At 38.7% G+C, this 27,700-nt stretch overlaps 2 protein-coding genes across 2 annotated transcripts in view; one reads left to right on the top strand and one right to left on the bottom strand.

Moving 5' to 3' along the window:
• Positions 1 to 4,254, bottom strand: part of LOC104956999 (serine/arginine repetitive matrix protein 4-like) — a 21,499-nt gene extending 17,245 nt beyond the window's left edge. Inside the window, exon 1 of the mRNA XM_010784591.1 lies at positions 4,193 to 4,254. Coding sequence (XP_010782893.1) covers positions 4,193 to 4,254 — 62 coding nt within the window. The remainder of the gene's footprint in view (positions 1 to 4,192) is intronic.
• A 3,449-nt stretch (positions 4,255 to 7,703) lies between these two features.
• Positions 7,704 to 27,700, top strand: part of LOC104956998 (serine/arginine repetitive matrix protein 4-like) — a 33,362-nt gene continuing 13,365 nt past the window's right edge. The window contains exon 1 of the mRNA XM_010784590.1: positions 7,704 to 8,513. Within this exon, the coding sequence (XP_010782892.1) occupies positions 8,311 to 8,513 (203 nt within the window). The 5' untranslated portion in view covers positions 7,704 to 8,310. The remainder of the gene's footprint in view (positions 8,514 to 27,700) is intronic.

Below are 27,700 nucleotides of genomic sequence, written 5' to 3'. Positions count from 1 at the left end.
TGTGCACTTGGTGAGTTCCCTGGAACACCGGGGACACATATTCATGTATAAAAGACGTACAAAAGTGCATTTTGCATGATAGGTCACCTTTAAGGGTTTCAGGCAAGGGGGGAGAGTGTGGGAGAGAAACTCCCTCTGGAGGGAACTTTGGGATTTTAGCCTTTGCAGACCATTTACAAAACCTACATAACACACTACAGGTAAAGAGAAAACCCCAAAAAGCTAAATAGAACCTCTTTAAAGCTACAAAACTCTTCTCTCTCGAACATATAAACATCTGACCAACAGAACATATAGTTCAGGAGATTTAAGCCTTATGTCAAGCTCTCATTCACTGCTATATAATACAAACTGCCAAGTTAACCTAACTTTAAAAGTGAGTGACATCTGAATATTGAGGTAGTATTGTTAACTTTGGTACCATCTCTCTCTTATAATCAAAGGGAAAGGTGTTGTATAAGACCGCACAGTGAGAATATCCATCAATAGACTGGTGAGATGAGTAATAGCGATGTAACAAGTGCCTGTTTATTCTGATTGCGTTATAAAAGCAAGATATGACTGGCAACCATCTTGCAATATGACAGCAATGTTTTTCTTGAGAATCATGTTTAGTGTTTTCACTGTGCTGTATGTTCTATATTTGAAAAGACCCATCATTTGTAAGCCCTGATGTCTGGCACAAGCCCTGCTCAGTGCTGCTGACTGCCAGCGCTCTCAAAAACATGATGTGTCACCCTCGCCCCCTCACCAGGCAAAGGACAATATGCTGATAAGTTAATTGCAAGCATTACATACCAATGCACTCATAATGTCACAATTTCCAAGTGAAGATAAAGCAGTCTTTGTTGTGCCACATTGAGACTGAACTTGACAATGCAACACCAAAATGCAAAGTGGCGCACAAACGTGAAGATAGGGGATTGTAGGACATTATTGTGCTAATTTTTGTCACACACACAAATACTTGAACATAACTCTCCAGCAGATCAGCGAACTATGAAGTACTGTAACATGGGCTACTTTTAACGCAATTCATTTGGAGATATTTCCAATAGTTCCTCTTTCACCAAAACATAATTCAACCCAATCTCTATTTGATTTCCACTTACATTTCCGATGTTATCATCAAATACAGAACAGTGTTATGATCATGACCGCAGGATGCTTCACATTCTTCACTTATGAAAGAAAAATTAATTTGGCAAAAATTCCCCAAATAATTTGTTGCTGATTATAAAACATCATTTTAGCTTAGACTGCTTGAGGTTTTAGATTAAATAAAAAAACAAGACATTGCCTTGGCCTCTGGACAAATTCTTATGGAAAAGTGTTATTATTTTTTTAGGATAAGCAATAAAACTTATCAAACATTTCTGAGTTAACAACTAATAATATATTAATGGGTGAATAATTATCAACAATGGAAAGACCAGTTAGTTGCAGCCCTAATCTTCTTGCAGAAGGATAACTGAAAAAACAATTAATATATGTGTAAATCATGGTTTATGAAATATGTAAATTAAAAAAACAAAACTTATTTTAACTGTATTAAAAAAAAACATTCTATTGCAACTGAACGTGAAAGTTATAGATTTGGCACATTTTCTTGTTTTTGTGTTACTGTGTGAATGTATGTCCTCGCAAAAATCTATTCAGCCATCTCTGTATGGATGTATTCTTAGATAACAAGGATGCAGATAGCGTTAGCATCTTCAAACCTAAACCTAAAGAGCTGTTACTGAACTGCTACTGTGTCTGAATGCTTTTTTCACAGCTGGGTGAAATAGTTTCTATTGTCAGGTTGAGATTTGCTACAAGGAACAGTACATTGTCTCCCTCCAATTATGTGAAGCCAGTCAAGTAAGACTTTTTCAACAGTGCCTTTGTCCTGTAGTCTTTCTTAAGGCTCAACAGGAACACATTAAGCTGTGGGTTTGTTGTCTGCTCATATATGTTTCCATGTGTCGGCTCACGGGTGGTGTTTTGCCGGACTGAATTTTGGCACTTGGCCCACTTGGCTTTAAGACTTTTTCAGGCTGCCAGTGATATATGCCTCAGGTGGGTTGGAAAGCCTTCAGAAACCACCTGAGGAGGAGCGGTTAACGCTTTTGCAGAACAGAGTGGAGTTAGTTTTTCACTTCAGCTACAATAACAGAGAGAGAAAACAATGGGGTGGTGATGGCTGACATTTGCAGGCTGCCTTTTTTTTCAGGATAGGTTACATTTGAGTGTTTACACCAGTGAAACATCTGTTTTTTAAGTTGCCTAGAAAACGTTCTGCTTTGGCTTAATATTGGTTTTGGCTACTTCTTATGTTTTCTTGTGAGCAAACCAGGAGCCAGGTGCATTAAACTTGTTTTTTTTTTCAAGGCTACAGTACAACTGTTCAAATCTATGGATAATTCATGGAAAAACAGAAGAAAGAAGAACCATAGTTTCACAAGATCCTCTCCAGCAGCAAAGCATAAATCCTCTTGTGATTAGGCACAGCTGTGGCTATTCACAGCACAGAGTCTTAATATATCCCACACACACCTGTAAATCATCAGACAGTGATCATCATCTAACAGGAAATAGGCATGATGATGATTTGATGAGAATAATTTAGCTGAAATTAGTTTACAAAGTGTTTTGACAAACAAAAGGAAATAAAAGGATTTTACGATTAAAAAAGCAATAACGTTGAGAACACAAAAGCAATTTAAAGTTTAGAAATCAGCCTTTGGCAATGATATAGTATGGGTGAAATAACCCAGGAGAATAACATTGTATATTGTATTCCATCTCTAAGTTTATTAATTTTCAATTTACCTGGCCAGTCAGCCTTTTCTAAAAAACAAAACACCAGTATGTATATAAACATGGAAAAGCTCTGTATATCTGAATTATACAAAGATGTGCTTATTGTTAACGTAGCCACGATAGCACCATGCCTCTAATGTCGGTTGTTCGGACTGAAATATCTCAACAAACTACTTTGTATTCTCATCTCTTCCTGGCAGTGATATCGCATCCTGTGACTTTATCAGCAAGAGTTTTGACAGGACTCTGGCAGTGTTGTTCAGTTAGAGGTTTATTGATGTCATTCATTATTTTATTCTCCTTTAAATACCAAACGTCTTAACATCCCGGATCCCTGTCCACACAGGGCTCACACTATTTGTTGAAAGGATAATACAACAAGAACACAAACAAACACAAAACGTTACTAGTCAGCTTGTACTTTGAAGATCCAAAACAAACTTTAATGCTATACGTGCCAGAGTTAGTTTTACAGCATCTAGTCTTTGGATCAAACTGACATTAGGTGCTTACATGAAGCAGTATTTCGAGTCATGAATAACAACCACCATCTTCCGTGAATTCCGATATAATCTTTTGTTTACAACTCGCTCCCTTCAGAGAGCATCCCCTGCATTAAAGGATCACTTTGTGCGGGTTTTCAAACGACACAGTTAGAATGTGAAATTCAAGAACAAAAAAACACAGCAAAGCACGTTTCAAAATAAAACTTGCCTGTGTTAACACATGGTGAGAACAAGGAAACATCACGCCCAGGCCGCCAGTAAAGGAGAGTGATTAGTTATAAGAATATGTATCAATGTAAGTGCCTCTGTGGAGAGACGTAAGCACATGCAGTGAAATACACAAGAGGCGACTGAGGAGTACAAGCTGTGATAGTGAATTTATTATAATTCATTACACTGTATTCAGAGAAGCAGACATATGCAATATTATTTGTTTCGAGGAGTTGAGCGTGCAGAAACGCTTGCTACTGGCTGAGATTATGCATATTTGTTATTTTCTTAAATGTCACTTGTTTACTGCACTGCAGCATTTGTGTCCATGTTTGGAGATGGGAAAGAATGATGCGTGTAGGATCGTCTTCCTACAAACTGAAGGACCATCTCCTCTCCAAAGCTCCTCGGAGGGAAGCATTGATTAAAGATAGGGTTGGTTGTGTTGGTGGAGGACGGGAGATGGCTATCAGGGAAGTAATTTGTTTATAGTCTAGACCCGATGCTATCTCAGAGACGTGAGAAGTCACTTAGAGAAATACAGGTTTATTGGTGCTTTAATGGACATCTACAAGCAAAATACGTGGTTGTGTTTAAGTGCATGTGACTTTGAGGTGTTCCATCCTCGTTTTTGCAAAATGTTAAGACATTTTTAGCTTTTTCATGTTTACCTGTTGCAGCCTGTAAAGAAGTTGACTTCAGTGGCTTTACGTAGCAAAACTCCATCAGTCATAGATTAGCAAAGCATTTAATTCATGCATGTTGGGTGTCGATCAGTATTAAATGACTTCTAATCATCAATCAGTCTTTCTAATATATTCCAATACTTCAGACCCTTGTTGTCTGCTATTGGCATCCCTCCATCACCGGAACACCCTCTGTTCCTAAGCTTACTAACCTCTTTTGATGGCATTTCCTGCCTTAGGTTCAAGGTTCTTTATTTTTGTCATACGAACATAGCTACAGTGTAGTTATGCCGATGAAAATCTTAGGTCACAGGCTTCTCCAACAGTGCAACACAAAACACAGATAAACAGAAAAATATAGTAAATAGTAAATACAAAAAGAAAAATAGTTTAAAAAAGTGAAATAGTGCAATAAGAGTCTATATGCAAGTTATTGGAATGATATATTAGAGAAATAGATAAATAATTACTAAGTAGCAGATGAATGTTATGGATGTTGTTTCAACAGTTCAGGTGTTTAACAGTCTTATTGCCTGTGGGATGAAACTGTCTCTGAGTCTGGTGGTTTGAATCCGGATGCGGCGGTAACCCCAGCCAGACGGCAGCAGACTGAACAGTTTGTGGCTGGGGTGATGGGGATCTTTTATAATCCGGAGGGCTTTCTTCCTGAGGCGCTGGGAGTAAAGGTCCTCCATGGATGGCAGCTCCGTCCTGGTGATGTGCTGTGCAGTTTTCACCCCCCTCTGTAAAGCCTTACGTTTGAGGGCGGTGCAGCTGCCGTACCAGGCCGTGATGCAGCCATTCAGGATACTCTCTATGGTGCACCTGTAGCAGGTCAGGATACTCTCTATGGTGCACCTGTAGCAGGTCAGGATACTCTCTATGGTGCACCTGTAGAAGTTGCAGAGTATCCTGGAGTCCATGTTGAACCTCCTCAGCCTGCAGAGGAAGAAGAGCCGCTGTCAAGCTTTTTTGGTGATGGTGGTGGTGTGAAGAGTCCATGTCAGGTCCTCAGTGATGTGGACACCGAGGAACCTGAAGCCTCATGCTTTTAGGTACTGCAACTTGTATTAATAGTATGCGTTTGCTGCATATCTATTAATTGCCAACAATATCCTTTAATGTGTGCATATCGGACTGAGCTTTTGTTGAGATTCTTTGCAAAGAAGCAACTATTGGAAAATATTTTTAAAAAGCTAAAAACATTTATATCCAGCACATCATAGTTACCTAACACATTCAGATGAAAGTGTGAATGCTTCTCTTTTTAATACTTTGAAGTTGTATTACTGCACTTTTCTAGGTCTCTGTGCCATATTTGTTTGATGTCCAACATGAATTGTGAGTGGAGCTGACATTGCTTTGTTTTAAATACAGATGGATATGTTGCAGTCTCATTTGCCAAATCTACTCTGCTTTGATGTCTGAAATTGCAATCCCATAAAAGTAAAATGCTGTTCTCTTATATTGAATATCAGACGGCAACTATTTATAACAGAAAATACAGGCTACGTCTCTAAAATAAGATGATTAATTCACTGGTAGAATCTATATTCACTTATGCTATAAAAAGCTGTAATTGATAAGACATACAATAGGATACATAATAACCTAATTTACTTTAACAATATAAAGAACTTTACTTTTACTCCAATGGCAATATTCTGCAATATAACACTACTTTAATGCGATAAGAAGGAGTTTAATAAAGAATAAGACCAAATGTAATATTAACTTGGATTTGTATTAAAGTGTGTCACTTCTAACCCTTTAAATGTAATGAGTTTTAATGAGTGAATTAAAAAGGCACATTTACAAGCCTCAATGTCTGCTTTCAGGACATTTCTGTTGGCTCAAGGTAATATTTTAGAGTAGAGAAGTGTAGTTTTTGAAAAAACGAATGTGTTTTTAAAGCTTATATTGCTTAAAACATTGATTAAGGTCAAGGTCACTGTAACAAAAATGTTTTGCCCATAACATAATAAAATCATAAAATGTTGGTTCGGACAGAAATTGTTTAACACGTCCACTGGTTATCAATTTAAGCTCAAAATGATTTGAACACACACAAAATGGCTTGTGTTTTCTTCCTGAACATCCTTTGTTACGTAGCCATCAATCCAATCCACTTTATTTATATAGCACATATTAAAAACAGAGGGTTTACCGAAGTGCTTCACAGCAAACATAACATTATAATAAAATATAATATTACAATAATAGATAAAAGGCATACATAAGAATAGATAAAAGGCACATAAAGGCTATGGACAGACAATAAAAGGATAAACATTGATAAAACAGAGCTTGAAAGCGAGGGAAAAGAGGTGGGTCTTCAGGCGGGACTTCAAAGTTTGGAGGGTGGGTGACAATTTGACATGGGGGGGCAGGTCGTTCCAGAGCCTGGGGGCTACCGCTGAGAAGGCTCGGTCTCCCCTGGTCTTTTTCTTGGTTTTTGGGACTACCAGCCGCAGCTGATCACCCGGCCTCAAAGCCCTTGAGGGGGTGTACACCTGTAGAAGGTCTGAGATGTACTGAGGGGCCAGCCCATTCAGCGATTTAAAAACAAACAATAGAATCTTAAAACGAACTCTAAAATGAACAGGAAGCAAGTGGAGGGAAGCCAGAATTGGTGTGATGTGTTCATGCTTGCGTGTTCCTGTAAGCAGCCGAGCCGCAGCGTTTTGTACCAGCTGCAGGCGTGCCAGCGTGGTCTGGTTTAGGCCTATTATATATCAAGACACTATAAATGTTCTGAGCTGTGATATTGTCTACATTCATTTTTCTACCCTCTGTAGAGGGCGTATAGTCATGGTGCACCAACCAAAGCAAAAGCAACAGTTTTATTTATTTTTAAATAACAAAATATCCATTTATTAATAGAAAACACCTTTTAAAAAGCATGAAACTTCTTCCAGGCACACATTATTTGTTTTAAGAAGTAAATGCACAGGTCTGAAACTAACAATTATTTTATGATGGATTTACCATTCGGCCTTTAAATGTCCGAAAAATAGTACAGACATAAACACATTGCAGGATTTTATAGTTGTAGTTAACATAACGACGGTCTGAATCTCCAAGATATTACATTTACATTGATGAAAAACAGACAATCCTCACAACGTAGAAGCCAGTGTTTTGAGTTTTTGCCTCATCGATTAGAAAATTATTGATCGATAAATTGACTAAATAATAGAAGTATCCAAGTGATAAAAAGTAAACAACAGAAGGAAAAAAATACTAACGTATGAGTGAAGGGAGAAAAAAATAAACGATGACACAAAGAAGGAACGGATGTAAGAAAGAGAGAAACTGATGAAATGTGAACCTAATCAAAGGTCAGGCAGAGTGAAACAAGTGTAACACAAAGACAGTGACGATGACAGAGGGTGTCCCTCTCCCCTGCGCCCAGCCCCCGTCTTTGACGTCACAGACCGAGACACACAAAACAAGCGTCTCTGCTGAGCTCCTCACTCACTTTCCAACCGCACGCTCTCCAGCGCACACTCACGCGTGCCCTCACATACGGAGCAACACTTGCCTTGATACCCGCTCAGCCTTCAGCCGGTGTGCGTGGGAGTGCAATCATCTCTACACCAAAACATTGCACTCCAGCATCAAGAAAAGCCACTCTCACCCCTCGGGACTGAAACAAGCTCCTGTGAGTGTTGCCTCATCCTGTGTGAGGCTGCCGACCGGGAGCACACGGGAGAAAAAGGAGAGCTCCGACTCCCAGCCCAGACCCCGACTCCGTCCCGAAACCAAAAAGCAGCAGATGTGACAGAGAAGGAGAGGCGGAGAGAAAGAAACACAATCCCCCCCACCCCTCCTTCCCTCATCTGGGAGAACAATAACCAGCTTTCAGTTGGAGAGGGTCAGCTTTTGTCCCTCTCCCCACGCTCCCGTTGAAGAGCGAGGAGCAGACAGACGAGCTGACACATTGACCCGCTGCTTTGAGAGGAGGGGATCGCGCAAAGCAGTCACTGCGCTTGGAAAGATTTCATTCAGTACTTGGACAGCTCCTGAGCAACCAGCCGGCCGAGTGTTTCCATGAGTGAGTAGACAATATTGTTTTTGGTTCGGAGACTAAGGCACCACAGATGGAGCCCCCGTGTTCGCTCCAACTCGGCCCCTGTGGCCCCTCTCCATCCCTTGGATCGCAGAGCAGCACTGCCGGCTTCGAGCAGCTGGAGGAAAAGCAGCTCTTTGAGAAGTTTTGGAGGGGGACTTTCAAGGCTGTGGCCACCCCGAGAGCGGAGAGCGTCATTGTGGCCAGCATCACCGCACACAGGAGGGTGACCAAGTAAGTTCTCTACCTTTTCATCACAGTTAAGGAATAAACACATCTTGGTCTTTCTCACACTTTTGAATTGTGTTGCTGCTTCAGTGTAAGCTGTCAAAGAAGGTAGTAAATCTCCTTTGCTTTTACACAAAACAGGTGGTTGTAGAGGTTTTGTCAAGCAGGACACTGATGTTTGTTTGTAAGCGGTTGCCTAAATGTAGCTATGCCAGAATCACTAAACTCTATTGTCAACAACAGGACGGATCCTTGTTGTGTCAGACATTCCCTAGCATCCTTCATATCACCCTGTGTTTGTTCATTTACCAAGTCAAGAGACAGTTGTCCAGTTGACAACACTCAATTAAGATATTTAGGTGGCATAAAAGCATCATTCGAAAAGCCTTTTCACATCTATATATTTTATACTAGCTACTACATGTACACCTTGATATGTTTGTCTGCCAATCCAATCCTTTCCGACGAAAATATCTCAAAATATGTCTTTGGTGTTGATTTATCTCCACCCATTTGAATTATCTCCCTTTTTAGTTCTTGAATGCAGCTGGACACTTGACATACGGCCAAACACAGCTGGCATGGAGAGTGTGAAGCTCAGTTAATTGTCCCTTTTAAAGGTCACATGGCGGCATCTAAATGCCTCTAATGTCACACTTGTCCCCCTCTTTCCACTTGTGACATTGCTTTGTGACAGCATCGGTTAAAGATGCAACATGTCACGTGTTTTTCCCCCCTTTTCATCCATCCAACCAAAGGTTAGCCCGAGATGAAATGAAAAATATCTGTTGCCCTTTCTCTTCTTCATCCATTCCTTTTAATCCCATCTTTGCTCCTTAATGTGCAATCAACCAACAACTGCTGGCCTTGACAATTTGATCAATTGTGTCATGCACTGCTCTGCCTTTTTTGTCAAATACCATACCATTTTGGCAGTAATACAGAATACGTAATGACTGATCAAACCGGTACATCATTTAACACACTTGTGCGTTTGCGCATGCGTACTCACACGTCAAATGATGTAGCTTGCTTGGTTGACCTTTGAATGGTTTTGACACCCACTATCAACTTTCTCTTATGTGAAATTAGCTATGTTAATGAGGATTAGAATGGCCCATTTCATCCTACATCGGCACAGGCGGCGCAACACACTGAACCAGATAATGTGCGTTTAATGGGTTCAATTACAGCAGGGCCGTAATGCTGCACATGGCCTGGTTATAAACTATTTTATAACCTTGCATGATATGACAAAAAATAACACTTTACTTGTAAGAATATGATAGAATATGAATTATGCCCCCAGCTCAGCAATCTAACCAAATAACTACAGCCCTATTTTAAAAAGACAAAAACAACCACAACCTGGTACATAAGATGGAATCCATTGCATACTATTTTGGGAAACTGGCAAAAATCAAATTGAAATAGAAAAAATTCACACAGGAGAAAATTAGCTTCAAAGTGGCTGGCCGCCATGAACTGAGCAGACTTTTTTTTAAATAGCTGGAGCCTCTGGAGCGGGTCCCAGCTGTCTCTTCAGCTTCACATGTTTAAGGAAGGAAAGTCTCCTCAAGTGGCATTGCCCCTGCATGGACTCCATCAGGGTGACAGTGACAATGATGGCGGCATGGCAGGGGCAGGCGGAGACTCAACGTCCCCAGAGAGCAGACATAATGTTGCTAATTCGCCTGGGTCTGTTTTTAAGACGTGAGCAGTCTCCTTCGTCCGCTTTTCCTCTGGGGTCCTGTCTCTTTGTACATTTGCTGAAATGCAGATGGCCTTTTGGGTGATACAGATTGTAAATAATGAGTAAAACACAACAAACAATACACCCAGAGAATATAAATACAGGAGAGGACTCAAACTGTTGATTTTGTTCGAGCCGAGTGTGGCCGGGGAATGCTAAAACCATCAGATTGCATGGCCTACGGCTTGGTCCTCTTCCTCCTTCTCTCCGAGAGGAAGCATCATTATTCACCGTGGATAAGTGAGGGGTGAGGAACAATTGCAGTGAAAGTGAGAGGCCATTATCTACAACAAGCAGAGTGGGAGAGAAGAGGGAAGACAGAGAGAGAGCCACAGGGAGATGTTTCATGTTCAATCAGCACGCGTCTTTCTCTTTTTGCACCGTCCTCACCCTTGCTTTCTGTTCTCCTCCTTTTGTCTCAGTACTGCTGAAATCAAAATGCTAGAGGGGCCAGTGAGCCACAGAGGAGTAATTAGAGTTTTGTTGTCCTCCCCTCTCTGTCCTCACTGTCTCCCCCCTCTTCAGGCCAGTCACTCAGTGCAGGGGAGGAGTTCACTGACTCTGTGCGGCGGGGTGGGGCTCTGCTTAAAACCATTGACCCCTGCAAGCTGTTTTGTTCGTGGGGGGCTCCTAATTAAATATGCAGGCTGGCTAACTTTGGGTTGTGTGAGTGTGTTTGTGCGTGCATTCATGTTCATCTGTACTGGAAATGTTTTTCAGAAATGGCAAGGGTTTTAAATGATGCCGTAAGCCTGTGTGTGTCTCCGTGCATGTGTGTGTATGTGTGGCTGCAATAAGTGGGGTCTTGTCCAACTCAGTGGCAGATGGCAGGCTTGAGAGAATGCAATGCATGGGAGAAGGGAGAGTGTGTGTGTGTGTGTTTCAGGGGGGTTCAGGCCTCTTACCTCAGCAGATGCTGGTTCAACGAGGAAGAGGAAAAGGGTTTGGAGGGGCTTGTTCACTGACAGCACCAGTGGGAATATACAGCCGGGTGGACAAAAAAGCTGGATCACTAAAGCTGGAAAAAATGCATTCAACATGTTAGAAATGGTCTTTTAAATAATTGATAATTATAAGAAAACTTTTGAACATAGGTACAAAGTGCAGTAAAAAAACAAAATACTAAACAGTTATGGCTATTCTGAGATAATAGTGACCTCGAGTAACAAAGCAAGTGGGTGGAACAACTAGGAGACCCCCGCCTGAGGATCTCAGTGGCTCATAAGGGATTAACAAATCAACAATACTAGAGGCCTGGCCAAGCAAAGCCTTAAATGTACAAGGAACATCTTATAATCAATTAAAAAAAACACTGGGAGAAGATGCAGAGATTCAACAATGGGAATGATGGGATCTGATTTTAACAGTAGTCAAACTGAGAGGAAATAGGCTGAAGGAAGTATTATTGTACCACTCTAGTTGCTCAGTTTTTGAATGGCGAGGACTCCTTTTAGATAAGATGATTGTATATGATGATTGATGTATTTACAGGAAACGCTGAGCCATCCAGCACTTGCGGTCAGAGAAACAGCTGAGGAGTGAGGCTATATTTGCACTCTCAAAGGGCAAACAGCTGTATGTCATCGCCATAGATATGAAAATCAATACGATGATCAAATATGCGGCCTATTGGCAGCATGTGAATGGAAAACTCAAGAGAGCCCAGAATTCAGGGCTCAATTTAGCAGAATTCGGAAACAGAATTTTCTGAACTGCAACAACTATTGTCTCCCCATTGCACAGGAAAACTGTAGGCTACACAACTTTAGCACGTTTGGTAGGTCATTGTTGAACTTCTACTCTTTGATGAATTGATAGTTTAGGTAATATTGTACCTTTTCTCTTTAACATAAGTTTGGCCGAAATGGTGGTTTGTTAACAATATATATGATTGTTTGACAGCTAGAGTTTTTGTCTACTCAGAATTACTTTTGTTGTTATTCTCAAAAAATGCTTTGGTGTCCATTCCCTGTTTAGGGATTTTTCCCCACATAAACACAAAAATACAGAGATAAAATGTTCTGAGAGTGAGAATAAATGAATTGAAGATTTAGAGTCTCAATAACATCAAGGAGAAGCAGTCAGAGCTCCCCCTGGGACATAGCGTCTCTCTTTTCTTCTCTCTGTGAGAATGACAAACATGATTTAGTGACGGACGAGTGGTTTGTCTGCCGTTATATATCTCTCTGTCTGCAACCCTGCTCTTTTCATCGCTGATTATCTTTACGCGACTTCTCTCCCTCGCCTCACATCAGTATTTCTCTACCTCTTTCTCTCTGTATCTTTTTATTTTGCGTAAACTCGCCCTCTCTGTGTCTGTGTGGTATTACTCAGAGCACACAGGAGGCGGCTGCTGAGGCATGCTGACAAGAGAGTAGGAGATGATACTCCCAGACTCCCCGGGCAGGAATAGGACTTATCACTGCAATGAATTCACATTTAATATGTATTCCAATGTAGCCAGTCCATTTGAATCAAAACATTTTCTTTGGTTTAACACATTAGACATCGTTCCAGTGTGTGTTTGCAGCAGGATGCATTTTGTATGTCAGCAGCTACAATAGAGAGGCTATTAAGTAAAGGTGTTTTCTGTATATCTGATGCACAGTCACAGCATGTAGTTGCTTTAGAAGGCATTTAAGAAATCCAAGATACAAATAAAGTAAATGGTGGAAAAGAACAGGAGGAAAAGAGAAACATTTTCTTAATTGAAATTATTTTGGAAATGTTTCTTGAATACTTAAATCAAGATTAGACATATGCAATTTAACAAGAAATGTGCATCAAACAACAAACCCAGGTGTTTGACAGAAGGCTTGGTGTTTTTCATTTTCGAAAGGACATTGTAATGCAGAAGCTAAGACTAATACGACTGCTCATTTCTTGTTTGGCTGAAGATATTTTGGCTCATTAACAAATAGAGAGTGAGAGTAGTTTACATCTTAATGATCAAGCATTTTTGAAGTTGAGGGTTTGAAACTACCAAGATGTGTAGAACATCCTCGAATTCCCAAACAACACTGAATCACCCAGCTTTTTCAACTATAAATTCAAAGTATTTCAAAACTTTTGACACAACTATCTACTGTAGTCAGCAAATGGTAGAGAATCAACATTTCCTTTTTCCTTATTTCTGCACATATAAAGGAGTCATATTGTGTCAGTTATGTCCATTTTATACTGTAGCAATATGTATGCAATATTTTCTTTTGTCAAATAACATTACTGTAGCTGCCTTAACCTACTCAGTATGCCGGTCACAGTAAAGCTGTAGATGCAAAACTGTTGAGTTTATAATAAACAAAGACCTTTTTTTACTTAGTAATTTAACTTTCCGTTTCTTAATAGAATACTATTTGATTTCTTCTTCAAAACTTGCATAGTCTTGCTTTACTAAGCCAGTATGTGTTGTATCACATAGTCCTGATGGGTTAAGGAAGAAAAATAATTGTACATCTGTCACATTAACTCACCAGACAGGCCATCGTAATTCTTAGTAGAAATGAAGGGATGCTGTTATTTATTCTACTGCAACGTCAACCTGCAGAGGCCAGTCTGTCAGACCGCTTTTACTTTTCTAATAAGAAACACTGCTACCATCTATATTCCTCTCTATCTGCAGGGTATTGCTGTACCAAGTCTAATCTCTTCCAAGTACTGCTGCGAAATAGAATACATAGCTAAAAAAAGTAAAGCTCTGTTGGCCGTGTTCTGATTTTGAATTAACAGAGAATATGACTTTGGAGCAGCTGTGGCTCAGGAGGTAAATGGTGCACCAATTGAACGGTTGGAGGTTTAATCCTCAGCCCCAGCAGTCTAAGGGTCTAACGGCAAGATACCTGACCCAACGTGCTTGTGTAAAAGTGCTTTGAGGGGTCTCAAAGACTGTACAATTTACCATAATTCTGTCTTTTAAAACTCAATGACATTTCGAAATGTCACCCTGTTCTCTTCATGATAAAGGTACTGTGAGACATTACTCGAGCTATAATGACACTCCGTTTGTTTCCAGGAGACGATATGTTGCACTTGACTGCTAACTTGTAATGGATGGTTGATATTGCCTGGAGGGTAACAAAAAGCTTCAGAATTCTCTGTGATTTTTTAAATAACGCCATCATTTTCTTTTTTGTTCTAATAGGCTGTTGCTTGCTCGGGGTTATGCGAAGGAGCTTCTTTGAACCCTTCTACACACACACAAACACACACACACACACACACACACACACACACACACACACACACACACACACACACACACACACACACACACACACACAATAAACTGTTTATATAGTGTGTGTATATATTTATACATTTGATTATTAGTACTGTGTTCAATGGTTGAGTTCATCTAAACCCCTAAAGGCATCAACATGCTGGCAACGAAGAGGAACATATCTTAATGGGAACCACACATGAACTCTCTTTTTATGATGTTCATTGTGTTATTGTCTTTATGCCAGGCATGCAGCAGAAAAGGCACTATCTAGCAGCAGAAGATCAAAGACGATCAAAGATAACCTTTTAATTTGTTCAGCAAGACATTTTAAAGAATTGATTATCATAGCGAAAATAAACAAAAGCAATGGACAAAAGTTTTAATTTAAAGACACTTTGCTAGAAGAAAGGACATCTGACATTTGTTCGGCAATAATATCGCACGTTATTTTGTTTTTAAACATACCTTGAAAAGCCTGCCTGTATTTCTTAATCTTTATTGTAGTTGCCTATTAATTACCTTAACCCTCATCCCAGAAAAGTGAGGACTTCACTTGGGAGGATTTCCTGTTCTCATGAGGATATTTGGTTCTTATAGAAGCATATACATCAGAATCATGTGCAGGCACCTACCTATAAGAACATAATGGTCATGCACATATGGAGACTGACACATTGCCCATGGGGGGGGGATAGATGTGATAATTCCTTCAGCTGAACAGCAACAGCAGCGTTTTCGAGGATGAAAGCAAAGAGTTGAGAGTTAACCCTTTCCTTCAAACATCAGCTCAAAGCTGCTGTGAAATTTCCCCCTCAGGGATCACAGCTCCAAGCCCGTGGTCCACCTTAGAGGGGAAAATGCCACACACTTTGAAGGCTCATATCCTGAGTAGCACATTTTCATGTGCAACATATTCTTGCAGTTGAGGTTTCATATCCCAGTTTAGAGGATAAAAACGTCAACATTTGACCCTATCTGGCATCCCCGACCATTTTGAAGCAAAATGACATTATATTGTGGATTAATTCCACCTAATCACATTAGTAATCCCTTGCTTTGCATCTGGTTCATATCGTGAGTAGGTGCAGGGGTCAGACTTTAATTTAGGCATGTGGTCATCCTGCTGGATGTTTTTTTAAACAAATACCACTGTCTTAATTTATCAAGTTCACTTTGGTTAATATACGTAAAATAGCTCTACCCCGTATACTATGTGCTATTCTTTTTCCTATGAATTTTCTTGAGATATAAAATATATTACAATAAAAGGGTCGTCTTTCTGTATTATCCCAAATTAAAATGTAACCAAAGTAAAAGAAGGTTTTAGAACAAAAATCTTAATGCTCCAAATTATATTATTAAAAGTAAATATATTTACTTTATGAGAAAAGTTACTTACAGTGTAAACATATGTAATACTATTCATTTAATGGAATACAAATACAATTATTAAAACAAGCACAGTTATAGACTTCATTTTAAATATTGTATTAAAGGTGTAGTTAACTGCATAACTCATCCTAATAGGTGCCAATGACTCCATAGTTACCTCATTTGGCAATAAGAGTGAACATTTAAAAGAAAAAACATGTCATTGTCAACAAATTCAACAAGTTTGTTAAGCTCATCATACATTTTGCATGTAACACTTAACAGGACACCAAAAGTGAAGTGTAAATGTAGAATCATAACCTTCTTGTATGCTTCTATATTGCAATACAGTGGTTCATTAAAGTCTACATTGCATCTCAGAGCATTGACACTAAGACAAGAGAATGTATTTCACAAGTTGTTTGCATATGTTCAATCAGCATCAGTAAAATAATAGGCGAGAATGTATTCTGTCAAGCTGTAGAGAGAGTTGTTCTGCTCTGATGGCAGAGAGGAGTTAACCAATTTAGTTTGAACTTGTGTTGTTATGCCTGAATTAGTTTAATTCCATAATCATAACAGTGAGGACAAAAAAACACAAGCCCTGCTTAAAAATGACTGTCTTGTTCATTTAAATGAAATCTGTTCATGTACAAAATGAACTGCTAGAGTGTGTATCTGTACAGCACCTGCTTGCACTTAGAGTACTTTATGTTAAAACCCAGTGCACTGACATTTAAAAAGACTCATGACATTTAAGTCCATTAACATAGTAAATTGTGTTTGCTTGTTCACAAGATGTGATGGTGTATGCTTGTCATTTTATCAGTTTGCCAAGTGAACAATCTGAGGTACACGGAGACAGAAAAGTGCGGAATCGTAATCAATGGGTAAAATATCTCTAACACTGATTATTTTCTTAGTATTTCGGTTGACACAAACTCTGCGGTCTGCGTATTTCTTTCAGAAACTGTTAAGAATCACTAGCTTTAGTCTTTCAAAATGTATTAGGTGTTCCTTATCTCTATCACCTTTTGGCGTGTAATGTTCTAGCTATTCAACTTTATTTGGTGATGTGAGTAACACATGCAGACAGATGTTGCCTCTGATACTTCAATGGACTTTCAGCTATGTTGCATTTGGCTGCTTCACAGTTCAACCTTCAGGACACTTTGAATGAGTTGGTGTGTATTACTTTAAAGGTGGGTTAGGTAATTTGGGAGAAACCAGCTCGAGTGCGCTTGAATTTGAAAATACACAGCCGGAAAAATCTGCCACTTCCTTACAGAGCCCCTCCTCCAACACACACGAACGCGCACATGACCAATGAGGGCACGAGAAAAGTTTGTGCACAGATGGAAGACTGACAGGCAGGTAGGCCATCCAGTTATTTTAGCCAGGCCGGCTAAAATGATTGGTCGTGCTTTTTACAGTACCACGGCTTCCACAGATGACATTTTTTTATGGATTTATTGTCAAAGCATTTAATGTATTCATTGCTATCAGGATGTTAAGAGAATTCCATGGAATATAACAAAAAGTGTTTCTGAAATAAATTACATACCCCACCTTTAACATTGGTGAGCAAGTACACAACAAGGTTAAAGCTGACTCAACTGAATAAGCAAAAAATAAAAGACTAAAGAACAAGCTTCACTTTAGTTCATAAAATTTTTCTCTTGCAAAAATGCATATTTTGAAATTGTTAAGAGTGTGAACAGCAACAAACAGCCTTGTGTAATTTGCTTCTTTATTTTGTGAAAGAAACAGGGTGAAAGAGGAAAGAGAAAAATAGTTTTCAATAAATACGTTTGATGGAAATACAACAGCACTGCAAAGCATTACAAAGAACTGTGTGAAAGGAAATAGAAGTAGAAGGAAACAAATAATTGACAAGGAAGACTCTGAGAGTGACATTTTGAGATTAGCCTTTTGGGGGCACAGGAGCAGCCAAGGTTATTACATTTTACTTAATATCATACTCTTATGAATCTGAATTATTTCTTGAATCTCGGCTAAAGGGAATTGAATTATATGTAGGCACATAATGTACAGCATTGAATACACGTATAAAAGATGAGAGAGAAGTTGAAACACTCCTTTGTGCTCTTACTGGCTTGACATGAAATGGAGAGTAGGTAATCTTACAGACAGTAAGAAATGACCAATTCCTTTGAGAGAGTCATTGTCTGTGAGTGTGGTAGCTGAGAGAGAGGGACGGCTCGGTCATTACCACCTATTAGATCTTCACAAAGCGGGGACGTCCCTGGACATGAAAAATATATGACCTAACTTTCAAAGCGAGTCATTTGGCCTCCAGCAAAATGGGTCACTAAAAGAGAAACAAAGTCATGCGTTTTGTTAGCAAGCCGAGAAGGATTGATTTTGCTTCTTGATATCAAATGAGCTGATATTTCTTGACTTAAAACTTAAAACGTATGCAGTATTCCATATACTGTATATAAGAATTGGATTTATTAACCGTGATGTCACACATTGATTTTAGGACTACAGTTTGAATCCTAGAGCATGGCCGTCACTATCTTGTTTTTGGAAACAAAAGTGACACTAGATGGTGGAGATATGTACAACTAAACGCTAACAAATAAATGTTTAGGCTACACAAAACCTTACAATTACCTTTTGAGAACTATAAACACAAATTGATAGGTTCCGCAACCAAAACAAACATACCCAAGCCGGACAACACTGTGGGAGCGACCTGCAAACGCAAGGGAGCCATGCCCTAAAGCTTTCGCTGCCAACATTTGTAAGAGCTTGCATACATTATATGATGTGACAGGTTTTGAATATACAGCAGCTGAAAAAAATCATAATCATAATAAGATCAGTGGTGCTTTGGGGGATAGACTGATAATTATTGCCGCATCCAACTGAAATTTGCCACAAGGAAGCACAATCACTCATAATGACAGTAGGCAGAAATCCCTCTCGGACTAGCATTGCACCAAGGCAAAGCCCCTATTAAATATTCATACACACCGCAGAGTTTGGTATATTGGAAAAACAGAAAAGTCCTACATAATAGGCTGGAGCCGTTTTTCCCTGGCAGGAAATTTAACTCCAGTCAGAAAACTCCCAGGAGCATCTTATTTAGTTGACACACACACACACACACACACACACACGCACACGCACACGCACGCACGCACGCACACATACATACACACACACGCAGACATTTAAACAACAGCTTTTTCCTACAGTGACTGTCTCTCAGACATGTTGGTTTCATATTTAATTTTTCCTTTTTTGCCAAGTACGCTTCTTCTTTGTAGCTGGACCCCTGAAGCGGTCATAGTATTCAGTATTAAAATGCAAACTTATCAAAGTCAACTCCTCATCGCTTAAATTAAATCATTTCAAGGCTGACTGGCTCCCACGTCTCTGGCTTCTATTTCATTTTCGCTTCTCGCCCATCCTCATTTCAGGAAGACGATCTGCCATTCATGTGAAATTGCCAACATGTGCATAACTGATGGAAGGGTAAGGGTGAACACTGTGGCGGTGTTGATGTCAGAAATGCAATCGGAGATGGGAGCGGAGGAATTAATTGACCCCCAGCATTTCTCCCTCCCTCCATTGTCACTTTTACCTCTCCTGTCGCTTCTTGACACAAAATGTCACCATTAAGGTTCACTGCAGGTTGCTTTGTATTCTGTACTCAGAAGAGTACACAGAGAACAGTTGCTTGTGTGCAGAGACTGAATGTTAGTTTTTAGCTGCATTGGCCCAAATAAATGAAAAGGAACATGTCTAACTGCCTCAAATGTCTATATTAAGAATGTATGTCGCTAAACCTCTTATGATTCCAGTTAAGTATAACACTCTTGGCTCATTATATTATTATTCCTGTTTCCAATATTCAGTCATAAATAATGAATCCATTTTGCCTTGTGCTTTACTGTAACATCAAAATGTCCCCACAAGCCAGGATTCATGCTTTTTTTAAACCTATAAAATAACTTTTATTGCCTTTTAGCAGTAAATTGACGATTATATCTGAGAGGTTGTCAGGGGTGTTGATCAATACCAGTGTCTCCCGGTTTTAAAGCGACCCTAGGCATATAAGAGCTAGTCATTAGTGCAGTTACAGCTGCTCTAGGGAAACCTTTAATGAAACAAGGACTCAGTGTCAAAGACAGTGGACCACCCTTCACTGTTTAGTATTATCACAGAGACATGGTATGTGAATGATCCAGTCTGTTCAGTTACACGTTGGCTTAATTAGTTAAGCAATGTCGTAGACTTAGAGTTTAACGGTTACAATGTTGGCTATTATTCTTTGCATTGACACTCTGTTATACTCTGACTCTTAATACAATGTGAATGGCAGCATGATTTAACCGGATTGTCAAAAGAGTAAATTGACCAGAATGTGATGAGCTCCCTTTTCACCCACTAGGCAAATTAGACTCTGTAGAAAATAGCCTAATGAATATATAAGTTTGTTTATTTGTGTTAGTGAAGTGCTGTGGAGCTAAAGGCTTGGTATAGCAACTTTTTGTGAAAGAAATTATGCATTTTCGTTTCAACTGTCATGATCAGTGGATTTTGAATGAGTCAAAAAAATGAAAGCTATCTTACTGTATGTTGCGATATCAACTTCCTTTTAACTTCATCTGTTAGAGAACAAATTGTTACACCAAATTGGAATGGTATAAAGGAGTCAAGTTAATATGTTTGCTGAATGAGAACAAACTAGCTGAAAGTTAGCAAGTGAGCTAGCTTGTAGAGCGTTATCCCCCCTCTTTAAAATAATGTAAAATCTGTATACAACATTTCAGAGTTTAATAAATGCCAAAGCACAGACAAAGAACAAAGAAGTTCAGAAAGCTATTGAAACTGACAACCATTTTGTCCGCTTGCGACTTTTTGGCCATTTGCTCGGCAGCAGTTCACCAACTAAAGATTCCATACGTTACTAAACCTTTAACAGTGGCTGTTTTGTGAGGATGTATGTCTTTCTCATTTGACAGAATCTTGACTCTATTCCTTTATTTTACTGCCTGGCATAATGATATAGTCAAACTTTAACGGAGAGACTAATGTCTAGGCTTGATTCCCTTGAAAACTGACACCATTTCTCGATATTTTAGTTTTAATTCATATTTTTTGGCACTTATATCATTTGTTCACCTGCACACAGGTTCCAATGAAATATCAGAGCTTCCTTAATGCCACATCAGATGAATATACTGTACATGTAGATAAGGTATCCAAACCAACAAGCTGATTCTGAGCAGTGCCACCGCCATTTCAAGGTCATTATCAAGGTCAAAGAAAACAACGTAGAGGGTCAAAATTGGTACTCTGAGGGCACTGACTATTTTTCAAAGGGTTATCTTCCCTGTGTGCTACTTTCAAGTGTGAGTTTTATTCGCAATGACATTCCAGTAGCCGGCACATCCTACTGAGAACTGATTAGGACAAATGGAGCTGACAGGTTTGTGGCTGTACCCGGACTGAGAAGGACATGTTAGGAAGTAGAGTAGAAATCTCCTGTTATGTCAGGCCAAATGACACTGTGGCGAGATGGGAGATATGATCCTTTTAGGGAACTTGGAATCACTTCTTTTAGACGTTTTGCATTTTTTTTGTAATAAAAACTGAGCATTTCCTAGCCATCTCCTCATAACAACCCCAAATGACTTGCAACAAAAACATGCCTTTGAAATTATAATCATTCAGCAAACAATAGTTCTGCCATTTTACAATTTAATATTTGCGGATTACTGAAAATCATCATCAGGTTTTAATGACCAACTATCAAAAGGTATAAATAAGAGACATGCTGTCAGTTTTCAGCCATCAATAACTATTACATGAGTTTAATACAGGCTTGTGACTATGAATCCTTATGAATTGGGTGATTGCATGATGTTTTCTCCAGCTGAGAAAATGTTCTACTTTGGCAAGTCAATTATCATTTCCATTGGCAATTCTATTTTCTTGTCTGACACTTCGGAAACATTGGTTGAAATCTATCTCGTGGCTTGTGACCTACTTTTTTGACAGGTCCTTATTTAAGTTGACGCTTAAAGCGGCAAAATGTGGTTGTTTGGCAATTGTAGTAATAAGTATTACCATTCAAACTTGGGGCAGAACTTTCTTAAATACAAATTGTTGTTTTTCTTAATGTATTTCTGTATTCTTTGTGTCACTGTTTTAGACTATTTGAAATAACTGCCTTCAATTTACTGCAAAATTGTGTCCTTTTTTTTTTTTTTTGTGGAAATTTGTCTTTGACCATACCTGGAGATAAAGAAGAATGAGAAACTAAGACATCTACTAGCCACCAGAGATATGGACATAGCATGTTCCGTTTAATTTGTCCACTAATTACATTTATCTGGCAGGCATTGGGGTGATCTGGGGATATTATACCTATTTATAAGAAAGATATTGAATGTATCTGGCATATGAGCTAATTTCAGTGGCTTCCTATCATTTTTGATAGAAGCGAAGAAGGCTTTTTTCCTTTTTTTATCACACTAGCCCTGATTAATTTGGAAAACATGAAAGGCTCTCCGATAGCCACATAATTAAACTGTTATTTTGGGGGCGTTCAATTTAAACTTGTGTTCAGCAGTGCCCTTGCAGTATAAAGAGAATTGCTTTGTCTCAGCACTCTCTTTGACTCCAAAGACAGTTTAAAGAAATATAGTCGCAATAAAACACCAGATCTCACTACAACAGGAGGCTCAGAATGAATGATTTGCCTTTGATCCAACTAAAGCAATGCACAAGTTCCTTTTGTCCCCAACTGAAATGAGTTCTGTGGAATCCTACTAAATTATTAAGCTTGTGCTAGAAGTGACTTTTGACTTTTGACTTTTTGATTTTTCTTGCATTGCATTGCTCTGAGGAAACCGTTGTCTCAGAAATCAAAATATTAAAAATAGAAAGGATTTGGTTTTGTATTAATCAAAATGCCTCATAGACTGACATTGCTGAACATCTGCCTGATCTAATCAACTTCACATTAAGCTACATTGTCTATATTTGGATATTATTACAGCACTTACTGCAGCAGAATGCAGCGGACTCGATTACATCATGGCATGGACATTGAGCTGCCGGCCACAATTTGACTGCAGGACGCCCTCATCTTGTTTAATATATTTAGCCAAGGTTGGGGGAGGTTGGCCTATCAAGTGATGATTTGCGTAAACAAATAGATCCTGACTGGTGGCATAATCGCTCTCATGATGGCCAAAGGGCAAACTTAATGCAATGAGATATCAATGTCAAAGTCAAAGAGTATAACAGAGTCTATTTTAATCAAATGTTTGTAGTCCTTGATTTTTTTTGCTTCTTGCCTCCTTATTCAACTTGATGTAAAGTGGTTTTAAAAAGCATATCATGTGAATAATTTGTGTGTGTGTCTGGGTAATTAAACATTTTATTTAAACTCATTCTGCATAATAACTATCCAGCAGCAGACGTGTATTCTGGGGTAGTCTTGATGCCTTAGATGTAAAGAAAGACGTTGTAGAGGAAAAGGGTTTGCTTGTTGACTCTCCTCTCCTCGTCTTCAAGAAAACCTCTTGCGTGATTGACATATTTACTACTAAAAGTCCTCCACCATCCCTCTCCATCTGCCGCTGCCCTTAACGACACCTCATCCTGTTGAGAATGGGCAGATAGAGGCAAGAGATTAGGGGCTAATATGGTATTGGAAAAGTAGGAATAATCTCACAGACACCCTATCTTTTCTCATAAACTCTGCCATGAGTGCAGCCTGACTGACACACTGCTGCACTCATTGAATGACAGCCGCCAAGGTTAGAAAACGTCAGATTGGAGGAATTTAAAAGCCGGTTAGCAACGTACTGCCTTAGCCCTCAGGTCATCATTGGGGATGACCGCCCGTGCTATCAGCTCTAATCCTGGCCTCAAGCTCCGTTCCCTGTTACCACTGGACCAATATTGCTTTGGGACTCACAATGGTTTTGCAATAACTTTTCAAAGATATATAGGGATTTTGTGACGTCTTTAAATTGTAAAATTAAAGTTCCTGACTGTAATTCAAAGAAAGGCAAAAGTCTCCTGATAATACCAAATGTTTTTTATTATTTATTTATTTATTTATTTTTTAACTCTAAGTTTTTTCCATTTGCTCTCTTCTAACTCTTTCTTTTAGAAATTACATTAATATTCTACTAATATTCAACCGCAAATACATACAGGCAGACCAAATACTGTTCTTTTCATCAACATGATAATGAAATGCTTTAAGTGCATTTTATGTATTTGCAAATTCCCACAATGTTCATAATGATCATATCTGAAAAACTTAGTTTTTTCAATATCCACCTGTAGCAGTTAATGTATGATATACTGATAAAATGTCAATTCAGTAAGTCAACAGTGGCTTGAAGCAGGGACCTGTTCTCACTATCATAAAACATGGAGACATAGGTGGAAAAAAGTATTAACTGTGCATGCAATTTAATAACTGCATTGTTCTGCGACAAATTATTTCTTAAATGTCACGTAAAGGAGAGACCCAGTTTCTATAATTGGAATAATGGATTAGAGAAGCCTTGTTCATACGGCAAGATATCTGCTGGATAAACCTGATTTCTTTACAATATAAATATGCAACTGGGTTTGAAATGGGGTCTTTGCAAGAGCGCATGACCTAGGCAGGGGAACAATAATGCAGCAGTACAGTGAGATGATGGCAAACCTTATCGCAGTTTCACATCCATCCATCCAAAATAATTGAATGAAAAGATCTAAAAAGGTCAGTATTTGTTCAATTCTCTTTTAAAAGGAAAACCTTTGCTCTCCTATTATAGAAGGTCCTCTGATTGTGCGATTATCCCAAAATTCTTCCAAAAAACAGCATATTATATAGTATTTATATTGTACTACTGCTATTCTGGGGATTGTTTGCATACAGTTCTAAGCATACTAAACTGTATCAGCTCCAAACATTGCACAATCAGACTGCCTTTCTTTTAAACTTTGTCTCCTTCAGTTCCCCTGAGGAAAAAGATTGGCCATCACACTCCTGAGTCACTTTCACTTCGTGCTTCCCTCGCTATTATTTCCTGCTTATTGTAAGTCTGCGACAAAAGGAAGAGATTCAAGTTTACATCTATCTGCCCACTTCTCAGGCCCTGCTGCTTTTGATGTTCACTCAGAGAAGAGCTGCCTTTCCCAGCAAAATGACAATAAACCGGCGGTCAATACACTGACAACGTTCAAAGAAGCCGACAGGCTTTCTGCCAGATACCTCATACATGCCTTAAGGAATATTCTCCAACATATCTTATTTCCCAAAATGTCCTGCACAATGAAAACCGATATTAAATATGCAATTTATTATGCCTGTTTACCTATGTTATTAAGCAGTGATGCTTTCCAGCGAGTTTTCAAAATAGATCTGGATTCAATATGCTCGGTGTGCGTAAACACTGTATAATACATTGATGAAATATGTCTTTACCTTGAGAATCACTTCATTAGAACTCTAGCTGGCAGGACTGTCAACCATTTGGTCATGATAAGGGAAAATTCAAAGAATTAATATTGTACTTATTTTTTTAGGTCTAGTGTTCTTATATTTTTCAGAATCACTGTACCTTCAAAAACTGTGGTAAAAACGTACTGCTAACCAACCAGAGCTAACAAGTTCATAATCTAAGAGGCGGCTGGCTGAGGCTGTACATTTATTTATACAGATAGATAGATATATATATATAGATATGGTTGATATGTTATTAATCTTCTTATTGAAATCTCGACTAGAAAGAAATATTGCCCAAAATGTAAACTGTTCCCTATAAAACCATTAGCTGAAAGGTTGCATGTTGTCTTGGCTTTTTGAGCATCTACAAAATCAGGGATTCCCATATATTTTATATTTATTTTAATGAAAAAAAGCGTTAAACTTTAGAAAAGGAGGAGAGGTAACACTTTGTGAATCTTAATCTAGTGTATTAACAAATAGGTTTGCTTTGGAATTTTGGTGCATAACATTAACATAGTAAATGAAATTCAATTTAAAAGCAAGGGCTGGAGAAATATTTAAATAAAATAGAAGAAAGATACAATTAAATCTAAATCTATAAACAGATAAGTACAAGACATATAAATATCCAGAAGAAGAACATTTAAAAAAGATAAAGTATAAAATATCTGAACTAAAATGGAATATATGTGCACCTTTAAGAATATGCTGTTAAATGAATTTGCTATTGTTTAGTCCAAAATCTACTAAATAACCTTTTAAGGTTTGTCGGATAATTTGTAGAACCAACGATATTATAGTGTTCAAAGATGAACACTACTTTTGACTTTAAGGGGGATTATCTTTTAATAAGGTTTAAGCTAAATTTAAGATGACCCTTTAAATAAGAAAATCATTTAGAGCCATTTGGCTTTTAAGCTTTTGAATCAAATCCTATTATAGTTGTATGTTTGTCACATCAGCTTCCAACCTTAAACAAAGAGAAAGACAGTGTTCTGGTGCAAGTTACTGTACATTGACTGGACAATAATACAATTATACTGAAGGCAGGCATTCTTAATATTATTTATTAGAGCAACTTGTTATTTACTCTAATTGTTTCCTCCTGAGGATCAGAGGTTACATAGCTAAATAAATCCCCTCAGGACCTTGGCCGCGTTGGCCATCCCAAACATTAAAGATAATGGAATAATTCACTTGCCCTTGAGCCCCTTGCCGTGCATTCATACAGAACTTCTTATTGGGTTGCCAGCAAATTGAATGAACCTCCTCTCCATAAAAACGTAATGGACTCCCTCGGATAGCCCTCTAAACAACATGGACGGTACGGAGAGGTGAGATGAACCAATTTATTATCCGACTTTGAAGAAGGTGCGTACCGAGGGGAAGGTCACTCTCTCATTGATCACCTGTTCTCCCGTAGGGAAATAATAATTATGTGTACCAACATGCACCGAGGTGACCTCCAGCCACCACCGGGAAGGGTTGGAAATCCTCGAGGGAGGAAGTAGCCCTGCGTTGTGGAACAGTATTGTTTAAGCATAGACTAAATGGCTTTATGTCATTGTTTGCGTTCATGGTGATGTGAAAGTCTAGCTTTTTATGAACAGTAAGGCATACATGATTTATTGCCCTTACATGTGTTTCTCAAAGACTGGGTTTTAATTTAAAATGATGCAACAGCATGGTTGTGCCAAACTATTCTGCTCAAAGAGATAAATGGTTAAATATTGACATATCATTTCAGGCTGAAAAACCTATTTACGAGAAGATTTAGCTTAAAGCGTAATTATAATTAAAACAACTTATAATAATAATAATAATAATAATAATAATAATAATGCATTACATTTTTTTATTAGAGCGCTTTAACAGGTGCTCAAAGCGCTTTACAATTACACATTACACATATTAGACATGCAAGAGTCATTACTGTGGACATTACCCACAGGAGCAAATGCAGGTAAAGTGTCTTGCCCAAGGACACAACGGCCTGACGCAGTCTTATGTCGCGTCTTATGACACAATACGCACATTTTTTCTCTTTGCTCTGTGGCTATCAGTTCTGAGAGCCAAGAGGATGCATTCTGTGTATAAGAGTGATATCAAATGTGCTGGTAGACCTTCATAAACATGCTTGTAATGCAATCCCAGTCTTGCCAATCTAAATCATGATGACGCCCGGGCTGCGACACAAAACCCAATTAATTGAGAAGCAAGATAGGTAGTAAAAAAAAACATCTGGTACCTCTGCCGGTGCAGCTTTACTGAGGAAAATCAAACCCAAACCTCTGATTGAAAATGCAGAATGATCCTGCGGGGCTGCAACAATAATTATTTTA

Source organism: Notothenia coriiceps, unplaced genomic scaffold, assembly GCF_000735185.1.
Source record: "Notothenia coriiceps isolate Sejong01 unplaced genomic scaffold, NC01 NC01_scaffold00026422, whole genome shotgun sequence".
Classification (NCBI taxonomy): domain Eukaryota; kingdom Metazoa; phylum Chordata; class Actinopteri; order Perciformes; family Nototheniidae; genus Notothenia; species Notothenia coriiceps.
The sequence above is the reverse complement of the archived record's forward strand: the minus strand, read 5'-3'. Positions and strand labels throughout refer to the sequence as shown.